At 43.3% G+C, this 26,213-nt stretch overlaps 2 protein-coding genes across 2 annotated transcripts in view; one reads left to right on the top strand and one right to left on the bottom strand.

Moving 5' to 3' along the window:
- The window catches only part of FBXO48 (F-box protein 48), a 50,569-nt gene extending 40,720 nt beyond the window's left edge, over positions 1 to 9,849 (top strand). The window contains exons 2-3 of the mRNA XM_069768739.1: positions 7,277 to 7,529; positions 9,525 to 9,849. Coding sequence (XP_069624840.1) covers positions 7,296 to 7,529; positions 9,525 to 9,701 — 411 coding nt within the window. The 5' untranslated portion in view covers positions 7,277 to 7,295 and the 3' untranslated portion in view covers positions 9,702 to 9,849. The remainder of the gene's footprint in view (positions 1 to 7,276; positions 7,530 to 9,524) is intronic.
- A 15,299-nt stretch (positions 9,850 to 25,148) lies between these two features.
- Positions 25,149 to 26,213, bottom strand: part of PLEK (pleckstrin) — a 61,407-nt gene continuing 60,342 nt past the window's right edge. Inside the window, exon 9 of the mRNA XM_069768738.1 lies at positions 25,149 to 25,435. Within this exon, the coding sequence (XP_069624839.1) occupies positions 25,296 to 25,435 (140 nt within the window). The 3' untranslated portion in view covers positions 25,149 to 25,295. The remainder of the gene's footprint in view (positions 25,436 to 26,213) is intronic.

The following is a 26,213-nucleotide window of genomic DNA, read 5'->3' as shown; positions in this document are numbered from 1 at the left end:
ATATGCACAAGATAGTTCATCAATATCAGATCAATGGAGGTCTCAGCGTGTTTAGGACACATACATCTGGAGTAGTGATGAGCGAGTGTACTCGTTGCTCGGGTTTTCCTGAGCACGCTCAGGTGACCTCCGAGTATTTTTTAGTGTTCGGAGATTTAGTTTTCATCACCGCAGCTGAATGATTTACAGCTATTAGCCAGGCTGAGTACATGTGGGGGTTGCCTGGTTGCTAGCGAATCCTCACATGTAATCAAGCAGGCTAGTAGCTGTAAATCATGCTGCTGCCCTGATGAAAACTAAATCTCCGAGCAGTCATAAATACTCTGAGATCACCCCAGCGTGCTCTGGAAAACCCGAGCAACGAGTACAGTCGCTCATCACTAATCTGGAGTATTGCCTGACATAACCGCAATGTAGAAAACCAAAGTAAGCCACTGGTTTGATCTAAACTCACCCATATACTGCCATGATTGTGATATAATTGAAAAAAAATCATATTTTGACTTCCTTTGGGTGCTTTGAGGCCTACAGATATGCTCAGTATATGCTTTTGTTATTTTCTTGGCAAATAATTAAAACGTGACTTGGACATAACCTTAAAGGAGTTACCCCTTTAGGGCTCGCTCACACGACCGTATAACAAGGCCAAGAGCTATGCGATAAAACACCGCAAGATGGAGAAATTACTTTCTCGGTCTCATCCGCTCCTGTGCTGCGATTCTCTCATGCGAGAGGTTCGGACCGCAAAGCACTGACAGTCGGCGTAACTCCGACAGAGAACATTTGCTCGGCCTTAGGATAATCCTTGTTGGTATGCGTCACTAGAGCATATGGACATAATAAGGTTGGCTTCTTTTATGGAAACGCACAATTTGAAGCAAGGAGATGCTTCCGCTTCAGAAGAGGGTTTGAGCTGCATTATAGAGGCAATGTGATCCCCAATTTCTTGCATATTTCATGCCAATCAGTCTACTATGGTGCAGATAAAAAAAGTTCTACTTGAAGGATATGAATAGCTTTGGGAGCATTTTTTGGGAACCATGGATAGCGTGAAGCATAGAGAGATTCCAAGATTCCATCATTACGGACACATATGTTTTATTGTAAAATGCTTCTGATATTTAGAGCACATACAGTACTTTAAGACAAGGGCCAGGTAGGAGGTGACTGGGATTGCTAGACACAAAGGTATGTCTTGTTCTGCTCCTCCTGCTCTGAACAGCAAAAGGGAAAGATGTCTCCCAACAAACACATAGTGAGAAACCCGTCAATCTAGTGAAGCGGGAAGGAGAGAAGCCTACATGGAACATACAGATGCATCTCACAAAATTAGAATATCATCAAAACGGTAATTTATTTCAATTTTTCAATACAAAAAGTGAAACTCATATATTATATAGAGTCATTACAAACACAGTGATCTACTTCCAGTGTTTATTTCTGCTAACGTTGAAGATTATGGCTGACAGCCAATGAAAAGGCAAAAGTCATTATCTCAGTAAATTAGAATACTTTATGACACTAGCTTGAAAAAATGCTTTTAAAATCCGAAATGTTGGCCTACTAAAATGTATGTTCAGTAAATGCACTCAGTACTTGGTCAGGGACTCCTTTTGCATCAATTACTGTATCAATGCGGCGTGGCATGAAGGCAATCAGCCTGTGGCACTGCTGAGGTGTTATGGAAGCCCAGGTTGCTTTGATAGCAGCCTTCAGCTCGTCTGCATTGTGGGGTCTGGTGTCTCTCATCTTCTTCTTGACAATACTCCATAGATTCTCTATTGGCTTAAGGTCAGGCGAGTTTGCTGGCCAATCAAGCACAGTGATACTGTTGTTTTTAACCCCTTAATCCCATTGGACATACTATCCCATCAAGGTGACCTGGGACTTAATTCCCAGTGACGGGATAGTACGTCCAGTGCGATCAGCGGTGCTCACGGACATCCGGAACTATGTGCCAGGAGCAGTCACGGACCGCACATTAACCCCCGGCACACTGCGATCAAACATGATTGCAGTTTTCCGGCGGTATAGAGAAGCATCGCGCAGGGAGTGGGCTCACTGCGTGCTTCCCTGAGACCCGAGGGTCTCTTACCTCCTCCTCCCTGCAGACCCAGATCCAAAATGGCCACGGGGCTGCATCCGGATCCTGCAGGGAGGTGGCTTACCAGCGCCTGCTCAGAGCAGGCGCCGGGACGCCTCCCGGCTGTGCCTATGTGATCGCTGATCTGACACAGTGCACAGCAAAGTGTCAGATCCGCAATCTGTCAATATAATGTGATGCCCCCCCTGGGGCAAAGTAAAAAAAAAGTTTAAAAAAAAATTTGCATGTGTGAAAAAAAAAAATCCTAAATAAATAATTTAAAAAAATTGTTCCAAAAAATACATTCCTTTATCAAAATAAAAAAAACAATAAAAGTACACATATTTAGTATCGCCGTGTCCATAATGACCCGACCTATAAAAATGTCCCACTAGTTAACCCCTTCAGTGAACACCGTAAAAAAAATTTTAAAAAGGAGGCAAAAAACAACCCTTTATTATCATACCGCCGAACAAAAAGTGGAATAGCACGCGATCAAAAAGACAGATATAAATAACCATGGTACCACTGAAAATGTCATCTTGTCCCGCACAAAATGAGCCGACATACAGCGTCATCGGTGAAAAAATAAAAAAGTTATAGTCCTCAGAATAAAACGATGCGAAAATAATTCTTTTTTATATAAAATAGTTTTTATGGTATAAAAGCGCCAAAACATTAAAAAAAAATTAGTTATCACTGTAATCGTACTGACCCGAAGAATAAAACTGCTTTATCCATTTTACTAAACGCGGAACGATATAAACGCCCCCCCCCCCCCCCCCAAAGAAATTCATGAATAGCTGGTTTTTGGTCATACTGCCTCACAAAAATCGGAATAAAAAGCGATAAAAAAAAGTCACGTGCCCGAAAATGTTACCAATAAAAACGTCAACTTGTCCCGCAAAAAACAAGACCTCACATGACTCTGTGGACCAAAATATGGAAAAATTATAGCTCTCAAAATGTGGTAACGCAAAAAATATTTTTTGCAATAAAAAGCGTCTTTTAGTGTGTGACAGCTGCCAATCATAAAAATCCGCTAAAAACCCGCTATAAAAGTAAATAAACCCCCCCTTCATCACCCCCTTAGTTAGGGAAAAATAAAAAAAATTTAAAAAATGTACTTATTTCCATTTTCCCATTAGGGTTAGGGCTAGGGTTTGGATTACATTTACGGTTGGGATTAAGGTTAGGGGTGTGGTTAGGGTTATGGTTGGGATTAGGGTTAGGGGTGTGTTGGAGTTAGGGGTGTGGTTAGGGTTGGGTTAGGGGTGTGGTTGGGATTAGGGGTGCGTTTGGGTTAAGGTTTCAGTTAGAATTGGGGGTTCCCATTGTTTAGGCACATCAGGGGCTCTCCAAACGCGACATGGCGTCCGATCTCAATTCCAGCCAATTCTGCGTTGAAAAAGTAAAACAATGCCCCTTCCCTTCCGAGCTGTCCCGTGCGCCGAAACAGGGGTTTACCCCAACATATGGGGTATCAGCGTACTCAGGACAAATTGGACAACAACTTCTGGGGTCCAATTTCTCTTGTTACCCTTGGGAAAATAAAAATTTGGGGGCTAAAAAAACATTTTTGTGGGACAAAAATGATTTTTTATTTTCACAGCTCTGCGTTATAAACTGTAGTGAAATACTTGGTGGTTCAAAGTTCTCACAACACATCTAGATAAGTTCCTTGGGGGGTCTAGGTTCCAATATGGGGTCACTTGTGGGGGGTTTCTACTGTTTAGGTACATCAGGGGCTCTGCAAATGCAACGTGACACCTGCAGACCAATCCATCTAAGTCTGCATTCCAAATGGTGCTCATTCCCTTCCGAGCTCTGCCATGCGCCCAAACGGTGGTTACCCCCCACATATGGGGTATCAGCGTACTCAGGATAAATTGCACAACAACGTTTGGGGTACAATTTCTTCTGGTACCCTTGGGAAAATAAATTATTGGGGACAAAAAGTTCATTTTTGTGAAAAAATATTATATTTTATTTTTACGGCTCTACATTATAAACTTCTGTGAAGCACTTGGTGAGTCAAAGTGCTCACCACACATCTAGATAAGTTCCTTAGGGGGTCTACTTTCCAAAATGGTGTCACTTTAGGGGGTTTCAATGTTTAGGCACATCAGGGGCTCCCCAACGCAACATGGCGTCCCATCTCAATTCCAGCCAATTTTGCATTGAAAAGTCAAACGGCGCTCCTTCCCTTCCGAGCTCTGCCATGCACCCAAACAGTGGTTTACCCCCACATATGGGGTATCAGCATACTCAGGACAAATTGGACAACAACGTTTGGGGTACAATTTCTTCTGGTAACCTTTGGAAAATAAAGAATTGGGGGCGAAGATTTCATTTTTGTGAAAAAATATTATTTTTTATTTTACGGCTCTACATTATAAACTTCTGTGAAGCACTTGGTGGGTCAAAGTGCTCATCACACATCTAGATAAGTTCCTTAGAGGGTCTACTTTCCAAAATGATGTCACTTGTGGGGGGTTTAAATGTTTAGGAACATTAGTGGCTCTCCAAAAGCAACATGGCGTCCCATCTCAATTCCAGCCAATTTTGCATTGAAAAGTCAAATGGCGCTCCTTCCCTTCCGAGCTCTGCCATGCGCCCAAACAGTGGTTTACCCCCACATATGGGGTATTGGGGTACTCAGGACAAATTGTACAACAACTTTTGGGGTCCATTTTCTCCTGTTACCCTTTGTAAAATAAAACAAATTGGAGCTGAAGTACATTTTTTGTGAAAAATTAAATGTTCATTTTTTTTAAACATTCCAAAAATTCCTGTGAAGCACCAGAAGGGTTAATGAACTTCTTGAATGTGGTTTTGAGCACCTCGAGGGGTACAGTTTTTAGAATGTTGTCACACTTGGTTATTTTCTATCATATAGACCCCTCAAAATGACTTCAAATGTGATGTGGTCCCTAAAACAAAATGGTGTTGTAAAAATAAGAAATTGCTGGTCAACTTTTAACCCTTATAACCCCCTAAAAAAAAAAAATTGTTTCCAAAATTATGCTGATGTAAAGTAGACATGTGGAAATGTTACTTATTAAGTATTTTGTGTGACATATCTCTGTGATTTAAGGGCATAAAAATTCAAAGTTGCAAAATTGCGAAATTTTCTAAATTTTTGCCAAATTTCCATTTTTTTCACAAATAAACGCAGGTAATATCAAAGAAATTTTACCACTATCATGAAGTACAGTATGTCTCGAGAAAATAATGTCAGAATCACTGGGATCTGTTTAAGCGCTCCAGAGTTATAACCTCATAAAGAGACAGTTGTCAGAATGGTAAATTAACGTGCAAACCACCCTCGGGGCTTAAGGGGTTAAACCAGGTATTGGTACTTTTGGCAGTGTGGACAGGTGCCAAGTCCTGCTGGAGAATTAAATTTCCATCTCCAGCATCAATTGCTAAAAGAGAGAGCGAGAGAGAATTTCCCTGACGGGAAATTCTTCTGTGCATGCTCAGTATGAAAAGACGGCATCTGTCACTGGATTCCTGCTTTTCACAGTCAGCGACGGATCCTGCGCCCATAGGCTTCCATTATAGCCAACGACGGACAGCGCAGGATCTGTCGCTGACCGATTTTCCGACGTACAGAAAAAACGTTCCTCTGTGCGTTGTCTCCACCCAATGGACAGCAATTTTACCACGGATCCAGTGCACGACGGATGAAACGTGAGGCCATGCGTCACAATCCGCCGCTAATACAAGTCTGAGAAAAAACAGATCCAGCAGCACCATTTGCTGGATCCATTTTTTTCACAAAACGACAGATTGTGACAGAGGCCTTGATGATTATGAACTTGTTTTTTTGGCATTATTTGAGGTCTGCAAGCACTGCATTTTTTTGTTATTTTGACCATTTCTCATTTTCAGAAAATAAATACAAAATTTATTGCTTGGAACTTTGGAGATATGTTGTCAGTAGTTTACAGAACAAAAGAACAATTTACATTTTACTCAAAAACATAACTATAAAGTCAAAAATCAGACAAACTGATAACTTTGCTGTGGTCTCCTAATTTTTGCCAGAGCTGTATATTAACTTTTTGATGATATTCTAATTTTGTGAGATGCACCTGAACTTCCGTGGCTTGTCACCTTGTCACCAGCTGCCTTGTTACGATATGTTTTCTCTGATACGCAGCAGCATTAACTGAAAGGTTCCCTTTAAAACATATGCATTTTTTGGCTACAAATAATTTTTTATCAAATAGTTTTCAGTAAAATTGAAAAAGTTTAACAATTGTAAAATACAATAATATAATGACCCAAGCCCCTCTTCTCGAGAACCAGAGGTTTCCCAAGTACTAGAAGAGTAGCAGACCATAGTCCAATATCTACAAACCATATCTATTATCGTTTCTCATTTAAATTTTCAACCATTTAACGTCAACAGACTTTTTTTATTAAGATCACTCGGCACGAGGATGTTTCTTGTTGCTGTCTCTGAGGATCATTGCACGCTCACTTCTCATGAACCAAAATATGTACAGCCCAAATTTCAGTATGGTCGGCTGTCTCTTTTAAATGTTACAGTAATTTTTACGGGTAGAGTAGCGAGTGAATCACCCTGTACAATGAATATAACTATGCTTTGCATAGGTGATAACAGGGAGCTCATCCTGATAGTATTTTTTCTCTTCCTTTGAGTTCTATCAGTTTTTTCATTCTCATTTGACAAGTAATTATATAGAAGGCTCGAAGGCATGTGGTCAACTGAGTTTTGGTGAACCCAGTAAATTTTATCTCAATCAGGCCGCTACAGATATAAGCCACGACTGACAGGTTTATATAATTACTGATCACTCAAGACTACAAGCAGGTACGTATTCTTTTTTTACTACAAACTAAGATCAAAGAGGTGGTCCAAAGGCGAAAGTAAATTTTATCTAAATTTTATTACAATACGCGCCAGAGACCAGTGATGTCAACTGCCGGGGAGGATCTCAAATGAATCATCATCAGACAGGAAGTTAAAAAAAATAGACTAGCGGTTAGATAAAGTAGTTATGGAACAATAGAGAAATAAAAAGAGTACGGTATATTAGAAAATAACTTTGATTATGGCATCAAACAGATTAAATTTACTCTTGCCTTCAGACCATCCCTTTAAGTTAACCTATTTTTATGAAGAAATTATAAAATTATTTCTTTTTTTAATCTTTTTAGGTAATTTGCTGACACTGGAATGGATAATTTAAACAATCATCAAAAGAACATTGACTCTTTACCTCCAGAGATGATTCTTGAAATACTAAAATATCTCGACCTAGATGATTTATTAACTATAAAACAAACATGTAGACGCTTCAATCAGCTTGTAGAATACAATGATTGGGTATGGAGACGTCACTGCCTGCAAATGAGAACTGTGTGTCCATCGGAAATTGATGAAGATCAGAAACAAGGCCGTACCTGGCAGGTCAATAACATCTCCAAGCAATTCAATAGTTTACTTTTTTTTTTCTAAAATCTCATAATAGACATAAATCTGTTTGTTTTATTGCGCAAATGTGCAGTAAAATTGCTAAAAACGCAAAAAAACTAAAGCAAAATGATGACCAGGACAGGTCTTAGGCTATGTGCACACTTTGCAGATTCCACTGCGGATTTTTCCGCAGCGGAATTGCAAAATCCGCAGTGAAAACCCATCGCGGTTTTTACTGCGGATTTATCGCGGTTTTTACTGCGTTTTCTTCTGCGGATTTTCAACTGCAGTTTTCTATTGGAGCAGCTGAAAATCCGCAGAAAAGAAGTGACATGCTGCGGAATGTAATCCGCAGCGTTTCCGCGCGGATTTTTCTGCAGCATGTGCACAGCGTTTTTTGTTTCCCATAGGTTTACATTGAAATGTAAACTCATGGGAAACTGCTGCGGATCCGCAGCGGTCAAATCCGCTGCGGATCCGCAGCAAAATCCGCAAAGTGTGAATATAGCCTTACAGGAGTTGTCACTCAGCTTTCCGAAAGCCATGAGTGTTAAAGCTGCCTTATCCTGTATCTATGAGGATGTGTAGCTATATAGCTTAAGGCGACGTGCCCACGATCAGAAATATTAGCATTTTGGACACAGCATATTTTGCTGCTCACAAAATGCTGCGCTCTACACTACTATATTACATGCATAGTGGATGGCATTCATAGATATCCCAAGCACACTTTAGGTTTTTTTAGCGCTGTGTAAACTCACCTGCGGTGCGAGTTTCCGAGCCACAGCATGTAAATTTCTGTAGTGGAGACGCTAGCCTCCGGTGCGTGTTCTCCCCAATAGACTGTCGTTATATGCGGTAAATCCGCATAGTTCCAAAACACAAGTGTGCAATGTAGAATGCCGCGTTTTGGACACAGAAAAATTACGCTGCGCCCAAAATACTACTATTCCTAATAGTGAGAACGTTGCCTAATAACTAAGCACATGCTTTATTCTGTTTGTGCTGTCACCCCCAAAATCGAAGGTGAGCTAAGCCCACCAGCATCAGGGGCTTATCTACAGCATTCTGGATTGCACTTTTTTGCAATTTCACTGCACTTGGAATATTTTTCCGTTTTCTAGTACAAGACATGGTAAAACCAATGGTGTCGTTCAAAAGGGCAACTCGTCCCACCAAAAATAAGCCCTCACATGACCATATTGCTGGAAAAAATAAAAAAGTTATGGCTCTGGGAAGGAGGGGAACGAAAAAGGGAAGAGTTAATCAAATCTTTATAATCTACGGGCAAACCCCTTTAAAGGAAAAAAAAACCTTGCAAATGTTACCAGAAACATGAGGATAAATATTGGCTATGCACAAAGAGCTTTTTGAGGAAGTTTTGGAGCAGAAACTGAATGAAAACTTTCAAAATGCTCCTCAAACATGGAAAAGTCTGCAAAAATTTGGAATTTCTGCTCAATTTCTGCTCCTAAAGGCTCCTTCTGCAGATAGCTGTTAATGATAAGACAAGGGGAGAGATAACAATTCTGGCACACATTTTAGACCCAGTGTAGTCTCTGACAGATTCACCAGCAGGCAGCACACCCGATTTTTAACAGTTTGGCGGTGAGTTAAAACAACACCACATTGGAACTACTGGTAGCTTTTTCTTACAGCCGTTTGTCACTTTCCAGATTAGCAGTTCTTACAGAGAATAACTGTCAGTATAAAACCACTGTATATTGTGATTTGCTAAGCTGTAATAGGAAATGTGACTATTAAGTGCAGATTTTTATTATGCTTTTTATTTTAAATACACGTCATAATGGCGGTAATATCAAATTATTACTGCAGTCCTGAAGTTACGTGTCTCACCTTTGAGATGACCACAAATGTTAATTATATTTTACATTTGTAGCAAATTCTCTTCCTAGAAGTTGTAGAGCTGCACATTATTTCAGTCTTTGGACATACATTTTGTAATGTATAATTTGCTTATGATTGCAGGAAATTGTGCAAAGAAACTACAAATCTGTGATCAAGCAGAAATGGATGGACGGTGCATTTAGCAATATTGATTCCTACGAAAAACTGCCTCCAAAAACCATGTGTCCACTGAGAGCTGAATCCTGGGGAGAAATACTTGAGGCTGAACTCGCAAGAGAAACCAAAAGGAGCACCTGATCATATATTGACTTTTAGGGTTTTATTTATCATATTTAATATTAATATCTAATTTATCTATGGGTTTAGAAAGGGAAAGTGTAACACTTGTACAGTATATTATCTTAATTTTGAAAATGGTGGGTTCATTCCTAGCTGCAATAAATGCCCACTGAAAAAACAAGTGTCTGTGTAATGGTCCTCTAGCGTGAATGAATCATCTGGCAGTGGCTCGTTGCCCACTTTAAGGGCTCATGCACAAGGCCTGGCTAACATGAGAAACTCCTGAGTAGATATAAAATATAACTTTTAATGTAAATAATTTAAAAAGACAAAAATAACCAAACATCATACAATTAAAAAGTGCTCTCTGTGTACAACGTCCGATAAGGGCCCTTATCTCCGCACCTACCTTCCAGAGGAGATTGGCACTCTAGATGTGTATACACGAAAAATGGCGCCCCCGCTCCTCAGCGGCTGTCCCTCACTGCCCTTGATAACCCTGTAAATAAGTGAAACCAATCACCCAATCACACAATGTTGGGGGTGGAAGGAAGGAATACCAGGGCAAGCGGGCCGCTGAAAATGTGGATGTAGGTGGGCAAGTGACAGAGAGATGAATGGGCTAGTGAACGATCGGCATCACTCACATGCTGTTGGATGATCAAAGATGAACATTAATTGAGTACTGTCCCCCAAAAAACCTGCCTGCCAGTGGAGGTTGGAATCCCACTTGACAGCGGATTTGGTGCCCACGCTCAACGATGACTGACCCTGGGAGTATCTAGGATAAGTGTATATACAACCCCCAGGAAAGATAAACTGGATAAAGGCAGAGATGTGGAGCCCCACAAAAGGGAAAAATCAATTGACAACCATAAATTAATTATGTGATGACAGAATATAATAGAGAGTTCATATCAGCACTCAATGGTTCCCTTATTGGACAGCCCTCCCCAATTCCTGGGGAAGTCCTTGAGGTTAGACCTCTGGAAAATCAAACACAAACAAGCCATGAGGAAAAAATACATTTTTATATATATACTGTAAATAACATATGCAAAACAAAGACAACTTTCATCAAATGTAACCCATGTGACACAATGTCTTCTTGAGCACTGCTCACCCTCTTACATGGCACCCTCGGGCAGGTTTAGCAGGTACAGGCTCTGTCATGGCAAAGCCTAATTCTTAATCAATAGCAATGACACAGATCTTCTTGGTTACACATCAATATTGAGGCACTGAGCTTGATGGTTACACCAAGGAACAGTCTCTAGAGGGGTTGTCCAGCCTCAGGCTACAAGTCTGCAGTCACTCTATGCACGCTATGAGGATTTTCCGATGCCTGCACCCAGAGCGATGGGCAAGTGACTGAAAATATGTGCTCTGTATACATACGGTCACATTCCGACAATGTGAGCGGCCTCGTTCAATGCAAATGTACTGCGTGAGGCTGGATACAATCTAGTCGGCATGCACAATGTAAGGATTCACAAGTCTGAAGTCACATAGAGTCTGGACAACCCCTTTAAACAGAACCTGTCATCTGCTGCATGCTGTCCGACCCTCGTGCAGCATGAATCAGAGCCTGGCTGCGCAACTGCAGCAACGTATGTTCCACTTCTAGAATACTGTAGGCTAGCCCAGCGCCATTCTCCACCAGCTCTTCAGAGTGCTGCCGGAGGTGATTTACAGGTCTCTCGCTGTGGAATATACCTGACAATCAACTGAAATTAGAAAGGCAACCAGGGGACGGGCCACACAAATCTAATTTTCCGACTATCGTCCCTGGCTGGATGTTCTAACTATAATTTCGCTGAAATTCCAAAGCGTTTCAGAAGAAAATATATCTGGCAGCCAGGATCTTGTTCATGCTGCCTGTGATTTGGGCAGCATGAGTTAGATGATAAGTTCCCTTTAAACTTGGAAGATAAACTTCTAACAGACAGAACTCTTCAGCTGTGTGAATCCACAGGAACATTTATTTAACCCCTTAGTGGCTGGGCCAAATTTTTAAAATCTGACCAGTGTAACTTTATGAAACCACAAAAAAGCACCAAAAACAGTTTTTAAGTCCAAGATATCAAATATAATTTATTGTAATAAAAATAACAAACAGATTCAGGGTGAACATAGGAGAAACATGCAACAATGCGGCACAAATGTGCCCAATATGAGCAGTGGACGACGCAGGTATGGACTGGGGATGAAATTCAGCCCTGGCATTTGAAATCACACAGACCCATGGTGTCCCCGTCCCCAATAAATAGATGGGATATATTACTAATATTGCCCTGGATGGAGGAAAGGAAGAATTACTACAAGACCAATATTTCTACTTATACCCACTGCATGCTGAGGTAAGTGACGGAGTGACCGGCTTTGTCCTCCGTCACAACTGTTAACAGTATGGGTGTCTTGAGAACATTGATTCTGTTAACAAAGTAGCAGACAAGGCAGCCCACATCCAGACCGGCCCTTCTGGCATTTGCCAGAATTGCCAAATGGCCAGTCCGGCCCTGGGACGACGCATGGGGTGAATCATAGATATAAGGGGGAAATTCCATTAAACAGGGCCATAGCGAGACTGGTAAATTACCCAGCCAGTAAGAGACACAATCCCATAGCTAAATAGCAACGTAACAACACATACTGTATGTGGCAAAAAAAACCCATAATATAGGGAAGAGGAATGACCAGAAACATACCCGTAATGTGCACACCAACCACCGCGCCATCCACCGCTCACCCCGACGCGCATTTCGGACTGAAACCTTCCTGTTTTTGGTGCTTTTTTGTGGTTTCTTATTGAATTTTGCAGTTTGTCCTGCAACTGTCCATATTAGCATTGGGGTGATTTCTGTGGGCCTTATTGTTGTGCCTGTTCTTCTGTCATCTATCCCCCGCTTGCATATGATGTCATTGCTTTTATATTTACAGTGTAACTTTATGTAGAAATAACTCTGGAAAGCTTCAACATATCCCAGTGCCCCTGTAGTATACAGTTTTTTTGCATTTTCTGAACCCTTATATGTGCCTTTGTCCTCCTCCTCCTCACTTTTTAGGGCCTACTAGACATAATAGGGAGAGTAGATGGTGAGCGGGGGCACCACAGCGCAGGTTCTAGGGTGCCAACCTCCACGGCAAGGTAGGGGATTAACAGTACCTAATACCCCCTGGGGAGTCAGTCTTCTGTGGAGTGCAGGCAAGCGGGGCTAGCAGCGTCCGGGATGGCAAGCTACTGCCAATGTACAGGACCTGCGGCACGTGACCGCAGGGAGGAGGGACCGGGGCAGAGCCAACCGCCGAGTACCTGGAGATGACAGCGGGACACCGCGGAGACCGACAGGACCTCAGAGAGACCAAGTGAATTAAGGACTGCTGGGTATGAGTGCCAGAAGCGGGGAGAGTAGTCAGGGACAGGCCGATGTGTCAGAAACCGAGAGAGGCAAACAACAGTACCGAAGGGATAGACAGAACAGGTAGTCTCAATACACACAGGAGTCAGGAACCAGACAGATCAGCAGACAAAACCACAATAGAGAAACGGACCGAGTCAAAACCAAAAGATCATACAAGAACACAGGCACACAGGGGTCAACTTACTCAGCCGGGGGCGAAAGTATAACTGACAAGGAGCAAGGCCCCACAGAGGCTATGAGAGGCCCTCCCCAAGCCAGAAAGAGGCTGCCAGCCTTAACCCCAGAGCCACTGACCAAACAACTACAAAACAGGCCATGACAACTGTATTAGGGTTACCCTGCACTGCCCCATCTTTTTTGGCTTAAAAGCAGATTTTCTTGGCCGATCTTGATCTTCTAGGACTTAACATTTTTCATTTTTACATACATAAGTATTGTCACTATTTGCAGTTTCTATACCAGGAAAGTTATTAACAACAATCATATAGTAATAATAATAATAATAATAATAATTGCATTAGCATTTGCTTTTTACATCATTATTATTTATTTTTTTCATTGAATTTTTTTATGTCATTGATTTTAAATACACTTGTATACATTATATCATATTATTAAGCATGCACACCAAGCGAAATGATGAAAACCGGAGATAAATAGAATGTTAAATCTGGGAATAATACAGTACTGCCACCTTGTGGTCAATATATGTCTTGCATATAATGTGTGAGAAACTTCAGTCATGAAATGCAGAAATCTATAGATAGGGCGTCCCTCAAGAAGGAGGAATTAGGCGGTGCGCGCAACCGGACTTTCCCACAGGGAATCCCGAAGTTTTTATTCCCAGAGTAGTCGCCTTTAGCCATGGCTGACAAGTCATGATGGACTGGAGACACTGATTGGTGGAAACACGAGAGCGGACAAGAATCATAGTCACACATTAACAACAGTACAAAGGCAAAGTACATGATAGGCAGCGGGTGAAAAAATATATTCTATATGTCATACCTTTAATACCAAACAAGTATGATAAACACTTCCAAACTTTGTAAAAAATAGACCCCAATGCTCAGGCCCAGTAGCCTTCATTACCAACAGGTAATGATAATATATAATGAACGAAGATCAGTTGTGCAAAAATTTGCAAAATGTCAAAAAGTTCTATGCTAGAATTCTGTTGAAAACTGTTTGATGAATTGAGGCTTTAATATTTTGGCTTTTTTATATATTTTTTGAACATTTTATAATTTTTTTCTAAGCTTTTTTAGTTCCACTACAAGATTTTAACATGCAGTTGTTTGCTTGAATTCAATCAATTAGGCAGGATTCACTTATGTCATGACGCGCTGCTCCAATCACCTAATTTAGCCCTTCGCGTGCCACACTGTTCCAGCTTGTGGTGAAATGTTGGATCCAGGTGGGTGATGGGAGGTGAGCTTCACTTAGTTTGTCAATTTTTACAGATCAAAGCCCCTGGTGAACTTTAATTTATGCAAAAGGCAAGAGTAAGGCCGGCCTCACACTAGCGAGTTTTACGGATGTAAGAGCGCAGAAACTACATCCGTAAAACTCGCATAAAATACGGCACAATTATTCTCTATGCTCCTGCTCCTATCTGCCGTATTTTCCTGATCAGTATTATACGGCTTTCTACAGCCGTAGAAAATCGCAGCATGCTGCGTTTGTCACCGTATTGCGCAAATAAAACGTCAATGAAAGTCTATGGAAGCCCCAAAAATACGGATTACACACGGACCAGCAGTGTGACTTGCGAGGAATACGCAGCCGTGTTAGAGAGAAAAGCCGGTAATTCAGTGCGGTGTACAGTAAAATCACACTGACAGCTTACAGTAGAATAGGTAGAATAAATTTGTACACATAGAATAGGTATATATATATATATATATATATATATGTCATTGAGACACATATATGTATATATATTATTACTTCATCCAGCGCGATATAGCAGAAAGCCGGTAATTCAATTGCCGGCTTTTGCTTTCTCCTTCCTAAACCCGACATGATATGAGACATGGTTACATACAGTAAACCATCTCATATCACCATTTTTTTTGCATATTCCACACTACTAATGTCAGTAGTGTGTCTATGCAAAATTTGGCCGTTCTAGCTAGTAAATTAAAGGGTTAAATGGCGGAAAAAATTGGCGTGGGCTCCCGCACAATTTTCTCCGCCAGAGTAGTAAAGCCAGTGACTGAGGGCAGATATTAATAGCCTGGAGAGGGTCCATGGTTATTGGCCCCCCCTGGCTAAAAACATCTGCCCCCAGCCACCCCAGAAAAGGCACATCTGGAAGATGCCAGATGCACTTTTTGGCTGCAGGTCCCCTGAGCCAAACTCGACTGCCACATGTGAGGCTGTCAAATATGATTTAGGAGACCTGCGACCAGTCCGTGCATCGTGATCCATATTCGGACCTCAAAATTCAACCTGAATATTATCTTTGGCAGGGCTTAAATAAAGAGGTTCTCCAAAAAGTTTAAATCTGTAAAAAATAACAAACTAGCCCTCTACCGTCATCCATCTAGCTCCAGCATCCCACTAGCAGGAGGACCACTGCAGCATGTGATTGGCTGCAGCGATCACGTGATTAGAGCAGCGCATCACTAGAAAAACATCCTGCAATGCACTGCTCAAATCACCTACCTCCCAACCGTCCCGGATCTGGCGGGGCAGTCCCGATTTTGACAGTCTGCCCCGCGATCACGGGCGGGACAGCAGTTTTCCTGCACTGAGTCTCAGCCTCATCGGCACTGTCCCGCTGGTTTCGTGATGATTGAGAGGTCAGTCATCCCACCACCTGCAGAGCAGCACACTACATATATGGCTGCTCTGTGTGCACAGGACCTGTTATGAGGTCACTGGAGGGGAGGCGTCAGCGGTCACATGATCGGGGCCTCCGAGTATGCATGCAGGTCTGCTGGTTTTCATGGTGCTGGATGAGGGTAAGTATATGTGTGGGGTCAGGAGAGGTTTACAGTGTGGATGTAGCAGAGCCGTGTGTGTGTGTACAGCACAGAGCTGTTATGATAAGGTAATTCAGTGCCACAATGGACATAGAGGTCAGAGCACATACAGTGACCTGACAATAACCCAAAAACATAGAACGAGCTCTGAGACGTGGAAACTTTGCTGACCGCAATCCCTAATCCTCTCCAACCACACTAGAGGCAGCCGTGGATTGCGCCTAACGCTCCCTATGCAACTCAGCACAGCCTGAGAAACTAGCTAGCCTGAAGATAGAAAATAAGCCTACCTTGCCTCAGAGAAATACCCCAAAGGAAAAGGCAGCCCCCACATATAATGACTGTGAGTTAAGATGAAAAGACAAATGTAGAGATGAAATAGATTTAGCAAAGTGAGGCTTTCTGAACAGAGCGAGGATAGGAAAGGTAACTTTGCGGTCAACACAAAACCCTACAAAAACCACGCAAAGGGGGCAAAAAGACCCTCCGTACCGAACTAACGGCACGGAGGTACACCCTCTGCGTCCCAGAGCTTCCAGCAAGCAGGGAAAAACAAATAGACAAGCTGGACAGAAAAAAACAGCAAACAAAATAGCAAAGCAGAACTTAGCTATGCAGAGCAGCAGGCCACAGGAACGATCCAGGAGGAAACAGGTCCAATACTAGAACATTGACTGGAGGCCAGGATCAAAGCACTAGGTGGAGTTAAATAGAGCAGCACCTAACGACTTCACCACATCACCTGAGGAAGGAAACTCAGAAGCCGCAGTACCACTTTCCTCCACCAACGGAAGCTCACAGAGAGAATCAGCCGAAGTACCACTTGTGACCACAGGAGGGAGCTCTGCCACAGAATTCACAACAGTACCCCCCCTTGAGGAGGGGTCACCGAACCCTCACCAGAGCCCCCAGGACGACCAGGATGAGCCATATGAAAGGCACGAACAAGATCGGGAGCATGGACATCAGAAGCAAAGACCCAGGAATTATCTTCCTGAGCATAACCCTTCCACTTAACCAGATACTGGAGTTTCCGTCTCGAAACACGAGAATCCAAAATCTTCTCCACAATATACTCCAACTCCCCCTCCACCAAAACCGGGGCAGGAGGATCAACAGATGGAACCATAGGTGCCACGTATCTCCGCAACAATGACCTATGGAATACGTTATGTATGGAAAAAGAATCTGGAAGGGTCAGACGAAAAGACACAGGATTAAGAACCTCAGAAATCCTATACGGACCAATGAAACGAGGTTTAAACTTAGGAGAGGAAACCTTCATAGGAATATGATGAGAAGATAACCAAACCAAATCCCCAACACGAAGTCGGGGACCCACACAGCGTCTGCGATTAGCGAAACGTTGAGCCTTCTCCTGGGACAAGGTCAAATTGTCCACTACATGAGTCCAGTCCGAAGACTCAACCTGCCCTGAAGAGAAACGAGGATGGAACCCAGAGTTGCAGAAAAACGGCGAAACCAAGGTAGCCGAGCTGGCCCGATTATTAAGGGCGAACTCAGCCAAAGGCAAAAAGGACACCCAGTCATCCTGATCAGCAGAAACAAAGCATCTCAGATATGTTTCCAAGGTCTGATTGGTTCGTTCGGTCTGGCCATTAGTCTGAGGATGGAAAGCCGAGGAAAAAGACAAGTCAATGCCCATCCTACCACAAAAGGCTCGCCAAAACCTCGAAACAAACTGGGAACCTCTGTCAGAAACAATATTCTCTGGAATGCCATGTAAACGAACCACATGCTGGAAGAACAATGGCACCAAATCAGAGGAGGAAGGTAATTTAGACAAGGGTACCAAATGGACCATCTTAGAGAAGCGATCACAGACCACCCAAATGACTGACATCTTTTGAGAGACGGGAAGATCTGAAATAAAATCCATAGAGATATGTGTCAAAGGCCTCTTCGGGACCGGCAAGGGCAAAAGCAACCCACTGGCACGAGAACAGCAGGGCTTAGCCCGAGCACAAATCCCACAGGACTGCACAAAAGAACGCACATCCCGCGACAGAGATGGCCACCAAAAGGATCTAGCCACTAAATCTCTGGTACCAAAGATTCCAGGATGACCAGCCAACACCGAACAATGAACCTCAGAGATAACTTTATTCGTCCACCTATCAGGGACAAACAGTTTCTCCGCTGGGCAACGATCAGGTTTATTAGCCTGAAATTTTTGCAGCACCCGCCGCAAATCAGGGGAGATGGCAGACACAATTACTCCCTCTTTGAGGATACCCGCCGGCTCAGATAAACCCGGAGAGTCGGGCACAAAACTCCTAGACAGAGCATCCGCCTTCACATTTTTAGAGCCTGGAAGGTACGAAATCACAAAGTCAAAACGGGCAAAAAACAGCGACCAACGAGCCTGTCTAGGATTTAACCGCTTGGCAGACTCGAGATAAGTCAAGCTCTTATGATCAGTCATGACCACCACGCGATGCTTAGCTCCTTCAAGCCAATGACGCCACTCCTCGAATGCCCACTTCATGGCCAGCAACTCTCGATTACCCACATCATAATTTCGCTCAGCAGGCGAAAACTTCCTGGAAAAGAAGGCGCATGGTTTCATTACTGAGCAATCAGAACTTCTCTGCGACAAAACAGCCCCTGCTCCAATCTCAGAAGCATCAACCTCGACCTGGAATGGAAGCGAAACATCTGGTTGACACAACACAGGGGCAGAAGAAAAACGACGCTTCAACTCTTGAAAAGCTTCCATAGCAGCAGAAGACCAATTGACCACATCAGCACCCTTCTTGGTCAAATCGGTCAATGGTTTAGCAATACTAGAAAAATTGCAGATGAAGCGACGATAAAAATTAGCAAAGCCCAGGAACTTTTGCAGACTTTTCAGAGATGTCGGCTGAGTCCAATCATGGATGGCTTGGACCTTAACAGGGTCCATCTCGATAGTAGAAGGGGAAAAGATGAACCCCAAAAATGAAACCTTCTGAACACCAAAGAGACACTTTGATCCCTTCACAAACAAAGAATTAGCACGCAGGACCTGAAACACCGTTCTGACCTGCTTCACATGAGACTCCGAATCATCCGAGAAGATCAAAATGTCATCCAAGTATACAATCAGGAATTTATCCAGGTACTCTCGGAAGATGTCATGCTTAAAGGACTGAAACACTGATGGAGCATTGGCAAGTCCGAATGGCATTACTAGATACTCAAAATGGCCCTCGGGCGTATTAAATGCAGTTTTCCATTCATCGCCTCGCTTAATACGCACAAGATTATACGCACCACGAAGATCTATCTTGGTGAACCAACTAGCCCCCTTAATCCGAGCAAACAAATCAGATAACAACGGCAAGGGGTACTGAAATTTAACCGTGATCTTATTTAGAAGGCGGTAATCTATACAAGGTCTCAGCGAACCATCCTTCTTAGCTACAAAAAAGAACCCTGCTCCTAATGGCGACGATGACGGGCGAATATGCCCCTTCTCCAAGGACTCCTTCACATAACTCCGCATAGCGGCGTGCTCAGGCACAGATAAATTAAACAGTCGACCTTTTGGGAATTTACTACCAGGAATCAAATCGATAGCACAATCACAATCCCTATGCGGAGGTAGGGTATCGGACTTGGGCTCATCAAATACATCCCGGTAATCAGACAAGAACTCTGGAACCTCAGAAGGGGTGGATGACGAAATAGTCAGAAATGGGACATCACCATGTACCCCCTGACAACCCCAGCTGGACACAGACATGGATTTCCAATCTAATACTGGATTATGGACTTGTAGCCATGGCAACCCCAACACGACCACATCATGCAGATTATGCAACACCAGAAAGCGAATAACCTCCTGATGTGCAGGAGCCATGCACATGGTCAGCTGGGTCCAGTACTGAGGCTTATTCTTGGCCAAAGGCGTAGCATCAATTCCTCTCAATGGAATAGGACACTGCAAGGGCTCCAAGAAAAACCCACAACGCCTAGCATACTCCAAGTCCATCAAATCCAGGGCAGCGCCTGAATCCACAAATGCCATGACAGAATACGATGACAAAGAGCAGATCAAGGTAACGGACAGAAGAAATTTTGACTGTACCGTACCAATGGTGGCAGACCTAGCGAACCGCTTAGTGCGCTTAGGACAATCAGAGATAGCATGAGTGGAATCACCACAGTAGAAACACAGCCCATTCAGACGTCTGTGTTCTTGCCGTTCAACTCTGGTCAAAGCCCTATCGCACTGCATAGGCTCAGGTTTAAGCTCAGGTAATACCGCCAAATGGTGCACAGATATACGCTCACGCAAGCGTCGACCGATCTGAATGGCCAAAGACATAGACTCATTCAGACCAGCAGGCATAGGAAATCCCACCATGACATCTTTAAGGGCTTCAGAGAGACCCTTTCTGAAAATAGCTACGAGCGCACCTTCATTCCATTGAGTGAGTACGGACCACTTTCTAAATTTCTGACAATATACCTCTATCTCATCCTGACCCTGACACAGAGCCAGCAAATTTTTCTCTGCCTGATCCACTGAATTAGGCTCATCGTACAGCAATCCGAGCGCCAGGAAAAACGCATCAATATTACTTAATGCAGGATCTCCTGGCGCAAGGGAAAATGCCCAGTCTTGAGGGTCGCCATGCAAAAAAGAAATAATAATTCTCACTTGTTGAACTGGGTCACCAGAGGAGCGAGGTTTCAAGGCCAGAAACAGTTTGCAATTATTTTTGAAATTCACAAACTTGGCTATGTCACCATAAAATAAATCAGGAATAGGAATTCTTGGTTCTCTAACATAGGCTTCTGAACCACCAAATCTTGAACCTTTTGTACATTTATAACGAGATTATCCATTGAAGAGCACAGACCCTGAATGTCCATGTCCACACCTATGTTCTGAACCACCCAAATGTCTAGGGGAAAAAAAAAGGCAAAACACAGTGCAAAGAAAAAAAAATGGTCTCAGAACTTCTTTTTTCCCTCTATTGGGAATCATTAGTACTTTGGGCCTCCAGTACTGTTATGATAAGGTAATTCAGTACCACAATGGACATAGAGGTCAGAGCACATACAGTGACCTGACAATAACCCAAAAACATAGAACGAGCTCTGAGACGTGGGAACTCTGCTGACCGCAATTGTTGTGAATTCTGTGGCTGAATTCACTTCTGTGGTCACAGGTGGTATTGCAGTCTCTGGGCTTCCTCCCTCAGGTGTTTTGGTGAGCTCGTTGGCTGCCTTGCTATTTAGCTCCACCTGAGTCTGTCTTCCTTGCTCCTTGTCAATGTTCCAGTGTTGGATCTGAGCTACTGCATCTTTCCTTGGGCCTGCTGCTCTGCTAGATAAGTGCTTCTAGTTTGTTTTCTGTTTTTTCTGTCCAGCTTGCTATTAACTTTTGCTGGAAGCTCTGAGAAGCAAAGGGGTGCACCGCCGTGCTGTTAGTTCGGCACGGTGGGTCTTTTTGCCCCTTTGCGTGGTTTTCGTTTTAGGGTTTTTTGTAGACTGCATAGTTCTCTTTGCTATCCTCGCTCTGTCTAGAATATCGGGCCTCACTTTGCTGAATCTATTTCATTCCTACGTTTGTCTTTTCATCTTGCTAACAGTCATTATATGTAGGGGGCTGCCTATTCCTTTGGGGTATTTCTCTGAGGTAAGTCAGGCTTGTATTTCTATCTTCAGGCTAGTCAGCTCCTCAGGCAGTGCCGAGTTGCATAGGTAGTGATAGGCGCAATCCACTGCTGCTTATAGTTGTGTGAGGATAGATCAGGTACTGCAGTCTACAGAGATTCCACGTCTCAGAGCTCGTCCTATTGTTTTTGGTTATTGCCAGATCTCTGTATGTGCGCTGATTACTGCACGCTGTGTTGCCTGATTGCCAGCCATAACACGCAATCCCTAATCCTCTCCAACCACACTAGAGGCAGCCGTGCATTGCGCCTAACGCTCCCTATGCAACTCGGCACAGCCTGAGAAACTAGCTAGCCTGAAGATAGAAAATAAGCCTACCTTGCCTCAGAGAAATACCCCAAAGGAAAAGGCAGCCCCCACATATAATGAATGTGAGTTAAGATGAAAAAGACAAACGTAGAGATGAAATAGATTTAGCAAAGTGAGGCCCGACTTTCTGAACAGAGCGAGGATAGGAAAGGTAACTTTGCGGTCAACACAAAACCCTACAAAAACCACGCAAAGGGGGCAAAAAGACCCTCCGTACCGAACTAACGGCACGGAGGTAAACCCTGTGCGTCTCAGAGCTTCCAGCAAGCAGGGAAAAACAAATAGACAAGCTGGACAGAAAAAAACAGCAAACAAAATAGCAAAGCAGAACTTAGCTATGCAGAGCAGCAGGCCACAGGAACGATCCAGGAGGAAACAGGTCCAATACTAGAACATTGACTGGAGGCCAGGATCAAAGCACTAGGTGGAGTTAAATAGAGCAGCACCTAACGACTTCACCACATCACCTGAGGAAGGAAACTCAGAAGCCGCAGTACCACTTTCCTCCACCAACGGAAGCTCACAGAGAGAATCAGCCGAAGTACCACTTGTGACCACAGGAGGGAGCTCTGCCACAGAATTCACAACACAGAGCCATGCGTGTACGAGGTGTATGGAGCGGAGCCGTGTGTGTGCAAGGTGTACGGAGCGGAGCCATGTGTGTATGAGGTGTGCAGAGCACAGCCGTGTGTGTGCAAGGTGTACAGAGCGGAGCCATGTGTGTATGAGGTGTACGGAGCGGAGCCGTGTGTGCGAGGTGTACGGAGTGGAGCCGTGCATGTACAAGGTGTTTGGAACGGAGCCGTGTGTGTACGAGGTGTATGGCACAGAGCCATGTGTGTACAGTGTATGGAGCAGAGCCGTGTGTGTGTACAAGGTGCATGGAGCTGAGCCGTGTGTGCACGAGGTGTACGGAGCGGAGCCATGTGTGTACAAGGTGTACAGAGTGGAGCCATGTATGTACAAGGTTTACGGAGCAGAGCTGTGTGTGTGTGACGTGTACGGAGCGGAGCCGTGTGTGTACAAGGTGTACGGAGCAGAGCCGTGTGTGTGTACGAGGTGTACGGAGCTGAGCCATGTGTATACACGGTTTACGAAGCGGAGCCGTGTGTGTGTGAGGTGTACGGAGCGGAGCCGTGTGTGTACAAGGTGTATGGAGCAGAGCCGTGTGTGTGTACGAAGTGTACGGAGCGGAGCCATGTATGTACAAGGTTTACGGAGCAGAGCTGTGTGTGTGAGGTGTACGGAGCGGAGCCGTGTGTGTGCGAGGTGTACGGAGCAGAGCCGTGTATGGAGCAGTGCCGTGTGTGTGTGTACGAGGTGTACGGAGCGGAGCCGTGTGTGCAAGGTGTATGGATAATGTACAGACTGAATACAGATGCAAAACTGAGGCAAAATGGGTGACACCTGAGAGAAAAACAGTACGTTTAACCCCTTCACCCTCCAGCCTGTTTTCATCAACTTCCTGATGAGGTAAATGTTTTCAATTCTGACCACTGTCACTTTATGAGGTTAGAACTCTGGAACGCTTCAACATATCCCAGTGATTCTGAGACTGGTTTTTCAGGACACATTGTACTCCATGTTAGTGGTAAATTTTGGTCAATAATATTTGTGCGTATTTTGAAAATATGGAAAATTTGACAATAAATGCAATTGCAATCCTCAGACTTTGATTTTTTTATGCCTTTGAACCGATACACGTCTACTTTACATCAGTTTAATTTTTGAAACTTAATTTTTTTTCTTCGGAAGTTACACATCCAATAGGGATCACATCACATTTGAAGTGACTTTGAGGGGTCTATTTGACAGAAAATACAGAAAAGAGACACCATTTTAAAAACTGCACCCCTCAAATGGGTCAAAAACATTAAAGAAATGTATTAACCCTTCAGGTGTGTCACAGGATCTAAAGCAACGCGGAAGGAAAAAAAAAACTTTACTTTTTCAAAACATTAGTTACACAACTGTTGTAAAGACAATAAATGCTGCTTGTACAGAACCTCTGTTCTTCCAAACTGCAGTGACAAACTAATAGTGCGACGTAGTCTGCTGCATTTGTTATCTATAGGAATGACGAAGGTACAGTGTTTTGAAAGCTAGAACTAACAATGGCTCAGGATCCCCACTCTGGTGATTAATATTGGTCCCAGCAATCAGCGAGTTATTGCCTATCCTGTGGATAGGTAACAAATTACTAAGGAATATCTTTTATGATCAATGTCCTCATGTCTAAGAATATAATGGGGCTGGAAAGATTGTTTCGAGCCTCAACAGGAAATTAAAGGGAACCTGTCACCAGGATATTACACCACTAACTAAAGACAAATGTGTATATGCCCTTTAATTCTTTATTAAAGCCATTTTATGCTTGTAGTATTTGATATGGAAGTTGTATAGAAATACAGATTTCAAGTTTTAATTGCAAGTGCAGGGGGCGGACACTGCACTTCCTGTTCTCAATTTGCACATGTGCTGCCCCCTCTGACTCCAGGCAATGATGGCGTCTTTGAAGAATTTCAAGCAGGTGAGCCTGGTCAAGAAGAGTGACCTGTTCATCAAAGACTGAAAGCTGGGCAGGGAAATAGGGAGCGAGGCAAGAGAGGTGGAAATTCAGTGTCCAACACTTGCACTTGCGTCCAACTTCAAAGCTGGATTTCTCTCCAATGTCCAAACAAAATGCAACAAGCAAGGTATGGATATTACAAACATTAAAGGGCCTTTTCACTAATTCCTTTAATTAGGGGTCTAATATCCTGATAACAGGTTCCCCGTAAGGTTACGATCCCATAATCAGTTTTTAATGTTGCAGATTTTCTGCACCGATTAAGTAAAATAGGTTACTTGCATTTTTTTTTTTAAATATGCAGAGTGAAAAAAACTCACCAAAAGCGCATTGTGGGATTGTAGCCTTAATGTTTGTGCATTATATAGATTGTCCATTAATTTCAATAGGCATTATTGTAGCGCTTAATTTCCCCTGTGGTGGCGCTACAACTATGGAATATTTCCTAACTACTTAAGAAATAATGTCAGTTAAAGCACATGAATACATTTCCGCAGAATTTATTATGCTGTTTATCAAAAGTGCATTCAAATGAAACAAAAGCATTTATGAAGCCAGTTGTGAGATTTATTCATCTTCATGATGCAGTAGTATGGTAAATGACGTGTTCTCTAGCTTTGGTTGTCCGGACTTATTTTCCGATTTTGGAAACTGTCTGAATAGCTTTAATCCACTCTTTCCGCTCCTCCGCTGATGCGGCCTGCACGAAATAATGCACTTCAGATGCTGTGATGATTTCAAAAAGATTTCCATCAACATCTTGCCTCTTCGCTGGAAAAAGACAAAAATAAAAGATGTGTCACCTAAATTAGTAGATAATATGACGCAGCATATAATTTAAAGGGGTTCTCCTCATTCAGCAAACTTCTCACCGCAGACTCAGTTAGGTGTAAAAAGTCAAAATAATTTTACATATCCTCCCCGGGTCCGGTGCTATGTTTACCCTGCTGCCCCAGTCTCTGTTGCTTGACTGCAGTGATAACATCAGCACTGCAGACAATCACTGGGCACAGTGGTACCTGCTGTCTAAATTGGAGTGTAATTAAAGGGACACTGTCACCTGAATTTGGAGGGAACAATCTTCAGCCATGGAGGCGAGGTTTTGGGGTTTTTGATTCACCCTTTCCTTACCCGCTGGCTGCATGCTGGCTGCAATATTGGATTGAAGTTCATTCTCTGTCCTCTGTAGTACATGCTTGCAAGTCCGTGTCCGGTCATTGGATACGGCGTCCTCCACTGACCGGACACGCAGTGGGGCGGAGCTTCGGTTACTAGTGGTGCCATCACCGAAGCTGCGCCCCCTGGCGGCATGAACTCATATGAACTCTGTAGCATGGGAAAGTTTCTGAATATTTTCCCACGCTACAGAGTACAGATTGAGCGCGCAACAAAGATGTTAAAACCTGTGTGTTTATTTATTTCATTAAAATACTTTTTTCTTAGTGTGTGTGTTTTATTAGTGCAGCGCCCCAGGGTCCTGGTCGTTGCAGTAATGTCATTCTTAGGCTACATTCACATTAGCGTTGTGCGCCGCTGCGTCGGCGACGCA

This window comes from Ranitomeya imitator, chromosome 5, assembly GCF_032444005.1.
Source record: "Ranitomeya imitator isolate aRanImi1 chromosome 5, aRanImi1.pri, whole genome shotgun sequence".
In the NCBI taxonomy this organism is placed as follows: domain Eukaryota; kingdom Metazoa; phylum Chordata; class Amphibia; order Anura; family Dendrobatidae; genus Ranitomeya; species Ranitomeya imitator.
The sequence above is the reverse complement of the archived record's forward strand: the minus strand, read 5'-3'. Positions and strand labels throughout refer to the sequence as shown.